This window comes from Somniosus microcephalus, chromosome 17, assembly GCF_052327205.1.
Source record: "Somniosus microcephalus isolate GS21.2 chromosome 17, FLI_Smic_1.0, whole genome shotgun sequence".
Lineage (NCBI taxonomy): Eukaryota > Metazoa > Chordata > Chondrichthyes > Squaliformes > Somniosidae > Somniosus > Somniosus microcephalus.
Window position 1 is genome coordinate 62,485,588 of NC_141003.1, and position 14,583 is coordinate 62,500,170.

A 14,583-nucleotide genomic window follows, 5' to 3' on the forward strand; every position below is an offset into this window, starting at 1 on the left:
ATAGTTTGTAGGTCAGCTTCCTTACTCACATTGTGAATTCTCAGACTACCCAGTTCCTTGCTGTTGGAGTCTGAATCCGAATTCTGTTCATCCGAACTCTTCTCAGCCACCTTATGTACCTTTCTGCACTTTTCCTGCGGTGACTTTTTGTTGCTGGTCTTCTTTCCTGACCGGCATACTTTAGCTATGTGACCAAGCTTGCCACATTTTCTACATTCCTGACTTTTAAACCAGCATTGGTTCTGATCGTGTGTTGTCTTTCCACAACGATAACATTTCGCTGTACCCAAAGCAATTTGATCTACGCTGAGTACTGCTGCCTTCAGCTGCATTTCCGCAGTGCCTCTCGCTGCGGCTTCGTGCGATGCTGCAATAGTGACAACCTTATCAAGTGTAAGATCATTCTCTTCAAGCAGCCGCTTTTGTGTTCCTTCTTTCGACAATCCACACACGAATTTGTCTCTCAGTGCCTCTGTCAGTCTTTCCCCAAACTGACAGTATTTCGCTAGCTTACGCAGTTCAATTAAATACTCCGCGCTGCTTTCCTCTTTCAGTTGCGTTCTCGCATAAAATTTAAATCGTTCTGCTAACATCAGCGGTGTGGGGTTCAAATGATTTCTCAGGACAGCAACAATATTAGCGAAAGCCTGATCCGCCGGTTTAGCTGGTGATAGAAGATGCTTCAATAGCCCGTATGTCTTCGCACCCATTGAGTTTAGTAAGGTTAGTGCTTTATCTTCATCTGATATTTTATTTGCCTTACAATAAATCTCTATGCGTTCTACATACGTGGCCCAATCTTCAACATCGGGATCGAAATCGTTGATGTTACCACGCTTAGGCATCCTCGCAATCTTCTTGAGAAACAAAAAGAATTTTTTTTTTTCTTTTTCAAAATGGCGGTTTCCCGCGCTTGTCTTCTTCCCCCGCCTACGAAAATGGCGGCTTCCCGCGTTTGCCTTTCTCCCCCGCTGGCTGTAATGGCGATTGCCGTATTGCTGTGTTCGCCCTCCCCAGCGGTTCTCAAATCGTGCCTCCCAGCCCCTCTTGCAGTCCGGTCCTTTCCCCCGGCTGCGGCTGAGTTCTCCGCGTTTTTTTTTATTTTATCCCGCGCCTCGCGGCCTCGGTAGCTGCCCGGCCTTTTTCCCCGGTCGCGGTCGAGCTCTCTCTCGACGCTGTTGCGTCTCCCAGCCCGCTTGCAGCCCGGTCTTTTACACCGGCTGCGTTTGCATTCATCGCGGCTCCCGTGCCTTACGCTGCCCCAGTCTCAGCGCCTCTGGCCCCGACTTCTGTCCGGCTCTTTTCCCCGGCCGTGGTCGAGTTCTCCGCCCTTATATCCTCCGTTTTTCCCTCCCCTACTTCACAGCCAACGTGGCCGACTTGCTGCTCGTCGCTGATCGGCTTACCCACCACCGTGATAGAAGGGATGATCACTGCCTGTTGCTGATGGAAGGCTTCGTGTCAGGATTCTTCCTTGCTCTTCAGACCCGAGTCTTTTCCCAGCAGGATGATGAGGGTGGATGCCTCTTCTCGACGCCCGTTAAACTGCCTTGGATATATCTCTGCCGCAGGGTAAGATCGTCATCGTCGCCACTGTTAAGTCTGTGTGTTCTAGTTATTGTTAATAAGAATCACTGCACACAGACCACAAGAGTAAATTCAACAGGTCTTTACTAGTCGGAGGTCAGGCTGAACTGCCCAATAAATCATTACACAGCACTTATATACCGGTGTGGTCACCACCGGTATTACAGTATACAGCAGCCAAGATAAAGTAGTGCATCTCTTAAAATAGTTCTCTTAATGGTGGAACGGTTACATACACCACAGTAATGGTAGACTGAGTGATATGCCGGGCCATGAGGTTAGATTGTGGTGGAATACAATTCTGTGGCTGCTGATGGCCCACAGTGCCTCATGGATGCCCAGTTTTGAGCTGTTAGATCTGTTCTGAATCTATCCCATTTAGCACGGTAGTAGTGCCACACAGCACGATGGAGGGTGTCCTCAGTGTGAAGACGGGACTTCGCCTCCACAATGACTGTGCGGTGGTCACTGCTACCAATACTGCCATGGACAGATGAATCTGCCACAGGTAGGTTTTTCCCTCGTATTGGTTCTCTCACCACCTGTCGCAGTCCTTCAGGACTCAGCCAGCTCGGTCAGTAGTGGTGCTGCCGAGCACATTCAATGCTTCTTCCAAGAGGTGTTCAACATTTTGGAGTACTGATTCATCAGCTGACGGAGGTAATCAGCCAGGAGCCAGCGTCAATGTTGAAGACTCCCAGGGCCGCCTCTTCCCAACTGTATACCACTGTGCCACCACCCCTGGTGGGTCTGTGCTGCCGGTGGGACAGGACATATCCAGGGATGGTGATGCAGGAGTTTGGAACTTTGGCTGAAAGCTATGATTCTGTGAGCTTGACTAGTTTGTGGGACAACTCTCCTAATTTTGGCACGTCCCCAGATGTTGGTGAGGAGGACTTTGCAGGGTTGACTGGGCTGGGTGTGCCGTTGCCGTGTCCATAGCCGGTGCCGAGTGGTCCGTTCAGTTCCATTCTTATTATTGTGTTTCATAGCAGTTGGTTACAACTGAGTGACTTGCTAGGCCATTTCAAAGGGCAGTTAAGAATCAACCACAGTCACATATAGGCCAGACCAGGCAAGGATGGCAGATTTCCTTCCCTAAAGGACATTAGAGAACCAGATGGGTTTCTACAACAATCCGATAGTTTCATGGTTACCATTACCATTACCATTACGGATACCAGCTTTATATTCCAGATTTATTTAATTAACTGAATTTACATTCCACAGCAGCCATGGGATTTGAACTCAAGTCTCTGAATCATTAGTCAATGTCTCTGAATTACTAACCCACTAATTATAACGAAAAAGGTGGTGTGCATATTAACTGCCGTAAGTGGATGCTGTAAATTGTGACAGAGTGGTTTTTTTGGAAATTAATTCCAGGCAAATGAATAGATCAACTGATCAGATTAATGAGCTTCTAACTGGACTCAGTGTGGTTAAGATTTAGACTTCGGCAGGGCTCTACTTCCTGCCCCTGTCATGGCAGTTTGCAGCCACCTTCCAGGTAAAGCTGTTTAATCGAGGAACATACACTGGGTGTAAAACTGTAGATAGAGGAAAGTACACTGGGTGTAACACTGTAGATAGAGGAACGTACACTGCATTTAACACTGGGTGTAACACTGCAGTTAGAGGAACGTACACTGGGTGTAACACTGCAGTTAGAGGAACGTACACTGGGTGTAACACTGCAGTTAGAGGAAAGTACACTGGGTGTAACACTGCAGATAGAGGAATGTACACTGGGTGTAACACTGTAGATAGAGCAACATACACTGGGTGTAACACTGCAGTTAGAGGAAAGTACAGGGGGTGAAACACTGCAGATAGAGGAATGTACACTGGGTGTAACACTGTAGATAGAGGAACGTACACTGGGTGTAACACTGCACATTGAGGAATGTACACTGGGTGTAACACTGTAGATAGAGGAACGTACACTGGGCGTAACACAGTAGATAGAGGAATGTACACTGGGTGTAACAGAGCAGATAGAGTAACGTACACTGGTTGTAAAACTGCACATTGAGGAATGTACACTGGGTGTAACACTGTAGATAGAGGAACGTACACTGGATGTAACACAGCAGATAGAAGAACGTACACTGGGTGTAACAGTGCAGATAGAGGAACGTACACTGGGTGTAACACTGCAGATAGAGGTACGTACACTGACTGCAACACTGTAGATAGAGTAATGTACACTGGGTGTAACACTGCAGATAGAGCAACATACACTGGGTGTAACACTGCAGATAGAGGAACGTACAATGAGAGTAACACTGTATATCGAGCAACGTACAATGGGTGTAACACTGTAGATAGAGGAAAGTACACTGGGTGTAACACGGTAGATAGAGGAATGTACACTGGGTGTAACACTGTAGACAGAGGAACGTACACTGGGTGTAACAATGTCGATAGAGGAACGTATACTGTATGTAACACTGCAGATAGAGGAACGTACACTGGGTGTAACACTGCAGGTAGAGGAACGTACACTGCATGTAACACTGCAGATAGAGGAACGTACACTGGGTGCAACACTGCAGATAAAGGAATGTACAATGGGTGTAACACTGTAGTTAGAGGAAGGTACACTGGGTATAACACTGGAGATAGTGGAACGTACACTGGGTGTAACAGTGTAGATAGAGGAACGTACACGGTGTAACACTGTAGATAGAGGAACGTACACTGGGTGTAACACTGCAGATAGAGGAACGTGCACTGGGTGTAACACTGTAGATAGAGGAACGTACACAGTGAGTAACACAGTAGATAGAGGAAAGTACACTGGGTGTAACACTCTAGGTAGAGGAACGTACATTGGGTGTAACACTAAATAGAGGAAAGTACAATGGGTGTAACAATGCAGATAGAGGAAAATACACTGGGTGTAACACTGTAGATAGAGGAATGTACACTGTCTGTAACACTGCAGATAGAGGAACGTACACTGGGTGTAACACTGTAGATAGAGGAATGTACACTGGTTGTAACACTGTAGATAGAGGAATGTACACTGGGTGTAACACTGTAGATAGAAGAACGTACACTGGGTGTAACACTGTAGATAGAGGAACGTACACTGGGTGTAACACTGTAGATAGAGGAACGTACACTGGTTGTAACACTGTAGATAGAGGAACGTACACTGGGTGTAACACTGTAGATAGAGGAATGTACACTGGGTGTAACACTGTAGATAGAGGAACATACACTGGGTGCAACACTGTAGATAGAGGAACGTACACTGGGTGTAACTTTGCAGATAGAGGAACGTACACAGTGAGTAACACAGTAGATAGAGGAAAGTATACTGGGTGTAACACTGCAGATAGAGGAACGTACACTGGGTGTAACACTGCAGATAGAGGAACGTACACTGGGTGTAACACTGCAGATAAAGAAATGTACAATGGGTGTAACACTGTAGTTAGAGGAAGGTACACTGGGTGTAACACTGCAGATAGAGGAATGTACACTGGGTGTAACACTGCAGATGGAGCAACGCACACTGGGTGTAACACTGCATATAGGGCAACATACACTGGGTGTAACACTGCATATAGAGGAATGTACACTGGGTGTAACACTGTAGATAGAGGAATGTACACTGGGTGTAACACTGTAGATAGTGAAATGTACACTGGGTGTAACACTGCAGATAGAGGAACGTACACTGGGTGTAACACTGTAGATAGAGGAAAGTACACTGGGTGTATCACTGTAGATAGAGGAGCGTACACTGGGTGTAACACTGTAGATAGAGGAATGTACACTGGGTGTAACACTGTAGATAAAGGAACGTACACTGGGTGTAACACTGTCGATAGAGGAACGTACACTGGGTGTAACACTGTAGATTGAGGAAAGTACAATGCGTGTAACACTGTAGATAGAGGAAAGTACACTGGGTGTATCACTGTAGATAGAGGAGCGTACACTGGGTGTAACACTGTAGATAGAGGAATGTACACTGGGTGTAACACTGTAGATAAAGGAACGTACACTGGGTGTAACACTGTCGATAGAGGAACGTACACTGGGTGTAACACTGTAGATAGAGGAACGTACACTGGGTGTAACTCTGCAGTTTCTCCCTCTGCTCAAATGACCATCTCTGGATTCTGCGGTGATGAGGCTAAACTGAGACCTGCGTTATGATTGGCCCAGCTTTAATGAGCTGATCCTGATATATACCGGGCTGGAGCCGTATTCCATTGGGCAGGACTCCACTCTGTGTTTACACAACAGCTCCAGAAAATTATTCAACCATCCTGTATCCGGTCCTCACTTTACTGACACAGCAAACACCCCACCCCCATTCCACAGTGGGTTCAGTTCCCAAATTTATAATTCAGCCCAGAGATTCTAACTCCAGAAATCACAGCCTTTGCTCCAATTGTTTGAAGTCCGTGCAGTGGGGAAGGTGACTGTTTAGCCCTGGTGGTGAGGCCTTGCTGTCCACCCCACACAGGGAAACCCAGCCCAGGGTGAGCTCAGCATCTTCAGTCAGGAACTGTCCAAATCCCCACTGAATATTGTGAGGTTTCCAGATTTCAGTGAGACACACACTGACTGAGTGCACACGGCATCACAATAGGAAGTGCCTCACTTTATTTACAAGGTGAACTCATGGATCAAGAGATAGGTAAAATGAAAGGATCACAGACACTGAGGGGGAATATTCCAGGGGTGTCAGTGGGCAGGATCGGTGGTGGGTCTGGTGGGGAAGTGTTTTTTTTGACAGCGGGTCGGGACCCTGCTGTCAACCCGCCACCACGCGCATTTACCAAATGTTGGGTCTGTCAGTGCTGAGCTTTACCAGCAGCGAGAGTGGGTCCAGTGGAGGAGCGGCGGACATTAAAGCAATTAGCTGGGAGCGGGATCGGACGGACCTGTGAGGGGGGTATTCAAAGTGTGATGTCACAGGAAAGCAGGTAAATGATTGGTTGGTGTGCATTTCTCTTTTTCTCTTGTTTTCTCTAAACTAGGGCATTGGTTTAAATTAAGAGCCGTGATTATAGATTAAAAACTGTGCATAGATAATTGAGTGATATTTCAAAACTTAAAAAATTTAATTAGCTAATTACAATAGAGATGGCAGGGCAGATGATGTGTTGCAGCTGTAGCATGTGGGAGCTGGTGGGCACCAGTGTGAACTTCGGCTCAGAGTTGATGAGCTGGAGTCCGAGATTCAGACTCTGTGATGCATCAGGGAGGGGGAGAGTTACCTGGACACTTTGATCCAGGAGGCAGTCACACCCCTTAGGATAAATACTTCAAATTTGGGCCATGGTCAGGGACAGGAGGGTGTGACTACGAGTGAGGCAGGTATGGGGATCCAGGAGGTAGCATTGGAGGAGCCTCAGCCCTTTCACTTGTCCAACACATTTGAGGTTCTTGCAGCCTGTGTGGACGAGAGCAGGGACTGAAGGGAGGTTGAGCAATCTGGCCACAGCACCATGGTACAGGGGGCCATTCAAGTTGGGGGAGTAAAAAGAAATGTAGTAGTGGTAGGGGACAGTATAGTTAGAGTGATCGATACTGTACTCTGCAGCCAAGAGCGTGAGTCCTGAAGGCTGTGCTGCCTCCCCGGTGCCAGGGTTAAGGATATCTTGTCCGGGCTGAAGAGGAACTTAGAGTGGGAAGAGGAGGATCCTGTTATTGTGGTCCACATAGGTACCAACGACATAAGTAAGACTTAGAAAAAGGTTCTGCTGAGGAAAGAGGGAGCTGTTCTGTTGGGATGGGCTTCACTTAAACCATGCTGGGACCAGTGTCCTGGCGAATCGAATAACTAGGGCTGCAGATAGGACTTTAAACTAAAGGGGTCAGGTGAAGGGAAGTTTAGAAAGTTAAAGAGAAAGGACAAGGCAGTAGTGCAGGGTAGTGATAGGGGTAATGATAACCAGAGTGTGACAGGAAGGGACAGAGCATACAAACATAAAAGTATACCAGCAAATGGGGCCAAAGTAGGGAAAAATGTTAAAGACAAAATTGAAGGCTTTTCATCTGAATGCACGCAGCATTCGTAACAAGATAGATGAATTGACGGCACAAACAGAAAATGGGTATGATTTGATAGCCATTAGAGAGATGTGGCTGCACGGTGACCAAGGCTGGGAATATTCAGGGATATTTGACATTTCGGAAGGATAGGCAGAAAGGAAAAGGAGGTGAGGTAGCTCTGTTAATAAAGGATGAGAATAATGCAAAATGATCTTGACTCGGAAGATCAAGATGTAGGGCGCGATCTTGCCAGCCCTGGGGAGGCAGGTATGGAGGCAGGACTGCCAGGAAAATGGTAGAATTTGGGGGTGGGTTCCCAACCCGCCTCCGTACCAGCTTGCCAGGAGGTGAGGCGCCGACCCGCGCCGGGTCCCGTCTCCTTGGAGGCAGGAAGGGGATTAGTGCCCCTTATCTGCCTGTTAACAGGTAGTTAACAGGCAGATAAGAGGATTATCTTCATTTTACCCACACAAGTGCAGGCTTCCCGAAGGCTCCATACCCCGCCAGTGTCACCGAGGTGAGTAGTGGGTCTGCGGGGGTCGGAGGGGTGCATAAGTGCGCTGTGAAGGTAAGTGATGGGTGCAAGTGTGGAGAGGTGAGTATGTGAGGTAACTGGAATGTGTTAAAGAAAGTTTACTTACCTTTGTTTCTTCCTGCAGGCTTCAAGAGTTGGGTATGCGGAGAGTCTCGCACCTCCGCGGTAGAGATGACAGATGGCCATTGCATTCTCCAATGCAACAACCATCTAATTTCTGCAAAAGGAAGAGGTTTAATGAGGTCTTGAATTCAAGAACTCATCAAACTACAGAGAACGTCAGTGTTTGACAGCTTCACAGATGAAACGTCATTCATTGACATTCTCTGTAACCAGCTTTCCCTTAATTGGCCTGCTAAACCCGCTGGGCAGGCTTAAGGTCAATCAAGGGAAAATAGCGGAGTTGGCCAGAAGTTGATGGAGGCAGGACTGAAACCCGACAAGTGGAGGTCCCGCCTCCAAAAGCTCCCCATTGGCGAAATCCTGCCCCATAGAATCAGTTTAGGTGGAGATAAGAAATAGAAAGGGAAAGAAGTCCCTGGTGGGAGTAGTCTATCAGCCCCCTAACAGTAGCTACACTGTAGGACAAAGTATAAATCAAGAAATAATGTGGGCTTGTAAGAAAGGTACTGCAATAATCATGGGAGATTTTAATCTTCATATCGATTGGACAAATCAAATTGGCAATTGTAGCCTTGAGCACGAGCTCATAGTGTATTCGGGATGGTTTCTTAGAACAAGATGTTGTGGAACCGACCAGGGAACAGGCTATTTTTGATCTGGTAATGTGTAATGGGACAGGGTTAATTAACAATCTCATAGTAAAGGATCCTCTGGGGAAGAGTGATCACAAGATGATAGAATTTCACATTCAGTTTGAGGGTGAGAAACTTGGGTTTGAAACTTGTGTCTTAAACTTAAATAAAGGCAATTACAAAGGTATGAACACAGAGCTGGGTAAAATGGACTGGGAAAATAGATTAAATGGTGAAATGGTAGATAAGCAGTGGCAGACATTTAAGGATATATTTCATAACCCTCAACAAAGATATATTCCAGTGAGAAAGAAAGACTCTATGAGAAGGATGAACCATCCGTGGCTAACTAAGGAAGTTAAGGATGGTATCAAATTGAAAAAAAGGCATACAATGTTGCGAAGATTAGAGGTAGGCCAGAAGATTGGGACATTTTTAGAAACCAGCAAAGGATGACTAAAAAATTATAAAGAGGGAGAAAACAGATTGAGAGTAAATTAGCAAGAAATGTAAAAACGGAGAGTAAGGGCTTCTACGAGTATATAAAAAGGAAGCTAGTAGCTAAAGTCAATGTTGGTCCCTTAGAAGATGAGACTGGGGAATTAATAATGGAAAACAAGGAACTGGCAGAGACATTGAACAAATGTTTTGTATCTGTCTTCAAGGTAGAAGACATTAAAAGCATCCCAATAATAGTAGATAATCAAGGGGCAAAAGGGAGGGAGGAACTTAAAACAATCACTATCACTCGAGAAAAAGTACCAGGCAAACTAATGGGACTAAAGGTGTACAAGTCCCCTGAACCTGATGGCCTGCATCCTAGGATCTTAAAAGAAGTGGCTGCAGAGATAGTGGATGCATTGGTTGTAATCTACCAAAATTCCCTGGATTCTGGAGAGGTCCCAGCGGATTGGAAAACTGCAAATGTAACGCCCCTATTCAAGAAAGGAGGGAGACCGAAAGCAGGAAACTATAGGCTGGTTAGCCTAACATCTGTCACTGGGAAAATGCTGGAATCCATTATTAAGGGAGTAGTAGCAGGGCATTTAGAAAATCATATTACAATCAAGCAGAGTCAACATGGTTTTATGAAAGGGAAATTGTGTTTGACAAAGTTATTAGAGTTCTTTGAGGATGTAAGGAGTAGGGTGGATAAAGGGGAACCAGTAGATGTAGTGTATTTGGATTTCCAAAAGGCATTCGATAAGGTGCCACATAAAAGGTTACTGCACAAGATAAGAGCTCACGGAGTTGGGGGTAATATATTAGTATGGATAGAGAATTGGCTAACTAACAGAAAACAGAGAGTCGGGATAAATGGGTCATTTTCAGGTTGGCAAACTGTAACTAGCAGGGTGCCACAGGGATCAGTGCTGGGGCCTCAATTATTTACAATCTATATTAATGACTTGGATGAAGCGACCGAGTATACTGTAGCCAAATTTGCTGACGATACAAAGATAGGTGGGAAAGCAAGTTGTGAGGAGGACACAAAGAGTCTGCAAAGGGTTATAGATAGGTTAAGTGAGATGGCAAACATTTGGCAGATGGAGTATAATGTAGGAAAATGTGAGGTTATCCACTTTGGTAGGAAGAATAGAAAAGCAAAATATTATTTAAATGGAGAAAGACTACAGAATGCTGCGTTACAGAAGGATCTGGGTGTCCTCGTACATGAAACACAAAAAGTTAGAATGCAGGTACAACAAGTAATTAGGAAGGCAAATGGAATGTTGGCCTTTATTGCTCGGGGAATGGAGTATATAAGTAGGGAAGTCTTGCTCCAACTGTACAGGGTGTTGGTGAGACCACACATGGAGTACTGCGTACAGTTTTGGTCACCTTATATAAGAAGGGATATACTTACATTGGAGGGTGTTCAGCGAAGGTTTACTCGGTTGATTCCTGAGATGAGAGGGTTGTCTTATGAGGAAAGGTTGAACAGGCTGGGCCTATACTCATTGGAGTTTAGAAGAATGAGAGGTGATCTTATTGAAACATAAGATTCTGAGGGGCTTGACAGGGTAGATGCTGAGAGGGTGTTTCCCTCTTGGGGGATTCTAGAACTAGGGGGCATAGTTTCAGGATAATGGGTCACCCATTTAAGATGGAGATGAGAAGGAATTTCTTCTCTCAGTGAGTCATGAATCTTTGGAATTCTCTACCCCAGAGAGCTGTGGAGGCTGAGTCAGCGAATATATTCACGGCGGAGGTAAACAGATATTTCAGCTATAGGGGAGTCAAGGGTTATAAGGAACAGGCAGGAAAGTGAAGTTGAGGCCAAGATCAGATCAGCCATGATCTTATTGAATGGCGGACCAGGCTCGAGGGGCTGACTGGCCTACTCCTGCTCCTAGTTCTTATATTCTTATGTCTGTCAGTGCTGAGCAGACCCGACACGCAGCGACGGGGACGGCAATTCAGCTCATTATGGCCTTGTTAACAGAGAATTAACAACAATTTCGAGCTCGCCTTTAGAATTTACCAGTTCGCCCACGAGGTCTACGCTGCTCGGCCATGGAATCATCTCATTACTTGACAGCTTGAAATGTGCTATTAAAGCTCCCATCTCACAGCTGTCCACTTTATAAGATCACACGCTGTTGCTTACTGCATTTGGAAGACAGATTGAGCTTTATGCACGTTGCAAGTGTTTGGAGCAAACTCTCTATCCTGTGTCACCTCATTGGAACAACCTCTCTCACCATTGACAGATCGCTTCTGTCATATTTAGTTCACCTCCCATCTATTCCATCAACGTGAGTACGGTTTATACTCTCTCAACTTGGTCCTCAGAATCTGACCAGGATCAGCTGCAACACCAACATCACCAGGCACACCAGCCTCACCACCAACCTTCTCCGCAATCACCTGATGCTGCACAGGACAGAGGGCATAAGCAACCAACCACATTGGTGCCCGGGATGCCAGGGATGGCCTCACCATGGCCAGATTTACTTCACTTGATGCTGCACACCCTGACTGCCAGCTTGGCACCACCCCACACCAACAACATAAAGCATTCCTACAATACCCAAGCCATTCCTTTCACACTCATCACCATTGCGGGGGGTACCGTTATGTCTCACCATTTACTTCAACTCATTAAGTCACTTCCAAAGGTGCACAAATCTGTCCAAGAACAGAAAGTGTTGAAAATAAAGATTTCAATGTTTGACAGCGCATTAACAGAAACTTCACATGAAACATCGAAACATAGAAGATAGGAGCAGGAGTAGGCCATTCAGCCCCTCGAGCCCGCTCCGCCGTTTAATGAGATCATGGCTGGTCATCCAAATTCAGTACCCTGTCCCTGCTTTCTCCCCATATCCCTTGATCCCTTTAGCCTCAAGAAATATATCCAACTCCTTCTTGAATATATTTAATGAATTGGCCTCAACTGCCTTGTGTGGCAGAGAATTCCACAGGTTCACCACTCTCTGGGTGAAGAAATTCCTCCTCATCTCAGTCCTAAATGGCTTACCCCTTATCCTTAGATTTTGACCTCTGGTTCTGGACTCCCCCGCCATCGGGAACATCCTTCCTGCATCTAGTCTGTCTAGTCCTGTTAGAATTTTATAAGTTTCAATGAGATCCCCTCTCATTCTTCTAAACTCCAGCGAAGATAAGCCTAATTGACCCAATCTCTCCTCATACGTCATTCCTGCCATCACAGGTATTAGTCTGGTGAATCTTCGCTGCACTCTCTCCATGGCAAGAACATCCTTCCTCAGATAAGGTGACCAAAACTGCACATAGTATTCAAGGTGTGGTCTCACCAAGGCCCTGTACAACTGCAGCAAGACATCCTTGAATATTGGCTAAAACACACAACTGCCTACCCTTGTGTGTTATTAGTTGGTATGATTGCACGAGGATGAGGGTGAGTGTTAGGGGTGGCTAGTGAGATGGGGAAGTGATAATGTAGTTGGAGAGGGATGGGTGGAGGTGCAAGGTAAGTTGGTGTAAGGATGTGCAGGAGTAGGGTTGGGAAGGCAGAGTGATGGGGATGTGATGAGTGGCACAGCAGGATGAGGTTGAGTGTGGCTTTGCAGTAACCTTTCGTGATTTACTGAGATCATTGAAAGGCTTGCGCCACTGCAGCCTGGTCCTCCTGACGACATCCCTGCTTGTGTCCTCCTGTGCAATGTGCAACCAGGCTACATTGATTTACTGGGGAGGTCTCTTCCGCCCATTGGAAGGGAAGAGAACCTCCCTGCGTGCTGTGACTCCCTCCATAAGCATATGGAGGGAGTCATGGGAGAGCCCGGGTGCAGCTGTGCACCTTTGTGCAGTGATTGTCAATGTTTGCAGCACCTCAATGCTGTAGAACACGGACAGCACAAATGTCAAAGTAAATTTGCATATGATCCCTTTAAGGAACCCGCCTGATGACAGTCCTCAAATGACGTCATCAGATCCGCTTCCTTCAATTGGCCAGGAAACTTGCTGGGCGGGCTGAACAAGCCCAATCAGAGAAAAGTCATGATGGAGGCCGGGATGGAGCCAGCAGCAAAGTCACGACCCACCACCGACCTCGCCCGCCACGGCCTGCCCAGATAGGGGAAATCGCGGCCAGCCTCTCCCAAAAGAAAGCATGAAATAGTTCGACAAATAGCTGTCTGATTCACTGATGGGTAAATGTTTGATTCAATTTTTCTTTCTCCAGCTTCTCGAGATCATTGGAATGATGTGGCCTGTAATGCTAAATATAATTTCATTTGCTCCTACAAAGTGAACCAAAGTTAGAAGAATCTGGCGATGCTTCACGGATCCTTTCCAGGAGTGGATTCAGTGCCTCGATTTGTTTGTAGCCACAGTCACTGCCTGTGGTGACTGTACTGACTTAGTCTCTCAGCCAATAATAAATGTAATTGCATCTTGAGCTGTGTGTTTGATGCTGTGTGAGTCTAGTTTATAGCAGCCTTCCTGTCCCACTGTAGCTTCTGACCCACCTCTTCACTCAATACTGCATCGGGGAGAAGACGGCACAGACTTTGTAAAATTAACTTTCAATATCTGTGCCTTTTTGTTTTAAGAGGACAAACTTTAAAAGGAGGAGATGAACTGAAAGAATTGAACTGGGAAATATTACTGAAAGGAATCTGTGAAAGGAAATTGGATCTGTTTTAAACCTGCACTAATGTAGATTATTGAAGAAAAATATTTACTCCCAAAATAACTGTAAACTAAACAAAATCCCAGAATGAGTCAACGGGGCAATGAAAATGGGAATAGGAAATATCAACAAACCATACAGGACCGCAGGGAAAAGGGGGCCCTGGGAGTAGAGGAATTTACTGAAACAGATTAAAAAGATATTAGAGGGAAAAAGAGATGACAGCAAAAGATGTTAATACAACATTCATCCAGTGTTAATCACATCGGGAATATATTCAAAGCTTTTCATATTCTTACACTTCCTGTAAGTGTCACTCTTGCTTCCTGTCACACAATTCCTGTCACACATCAATCTTCCTATTTATTACACTGAGCCATTATTCAGTTTTCTGAGCTGACAACTAGGTGGCGCTGCAGTATTCATTATACTTATCGCTGATTGGCTGACTGGGTCACGTGATCAACTCCAGCCTGGGTGCTCCCAGTTCCCGGGAAGGTCAACAGGCTGAACTCCACCAGCAGGTCTCACCAGCTACATTTTGCTCCTCCCCCATTTCCTGC

General features: G+C 45.9%; 1 protein-coding gene across 1 annotated transcript in view; it reads left to right on the forward strand.

Annotated features, from left to right (window-relative positions):
* Positions 1–13,786, forward strand: part of LOC147105785 (lectin-like) — an 80,371-nt gene extending 66,585 nt beyond the window's left edge. The window contains 1 exon segment of the mRNA XM_086010537.1: positions 13,571–13,786. Within this exon segment, the coding sequence (XP_085866663.1) occupies positions 13,571–13,650 (80 nt within the window). The 3' untranslated portion in view covers positions 13,651–13,786.
* The last annotated feature ends 797 nt before the right edge of the window (positions 13,787–14,583 follow it).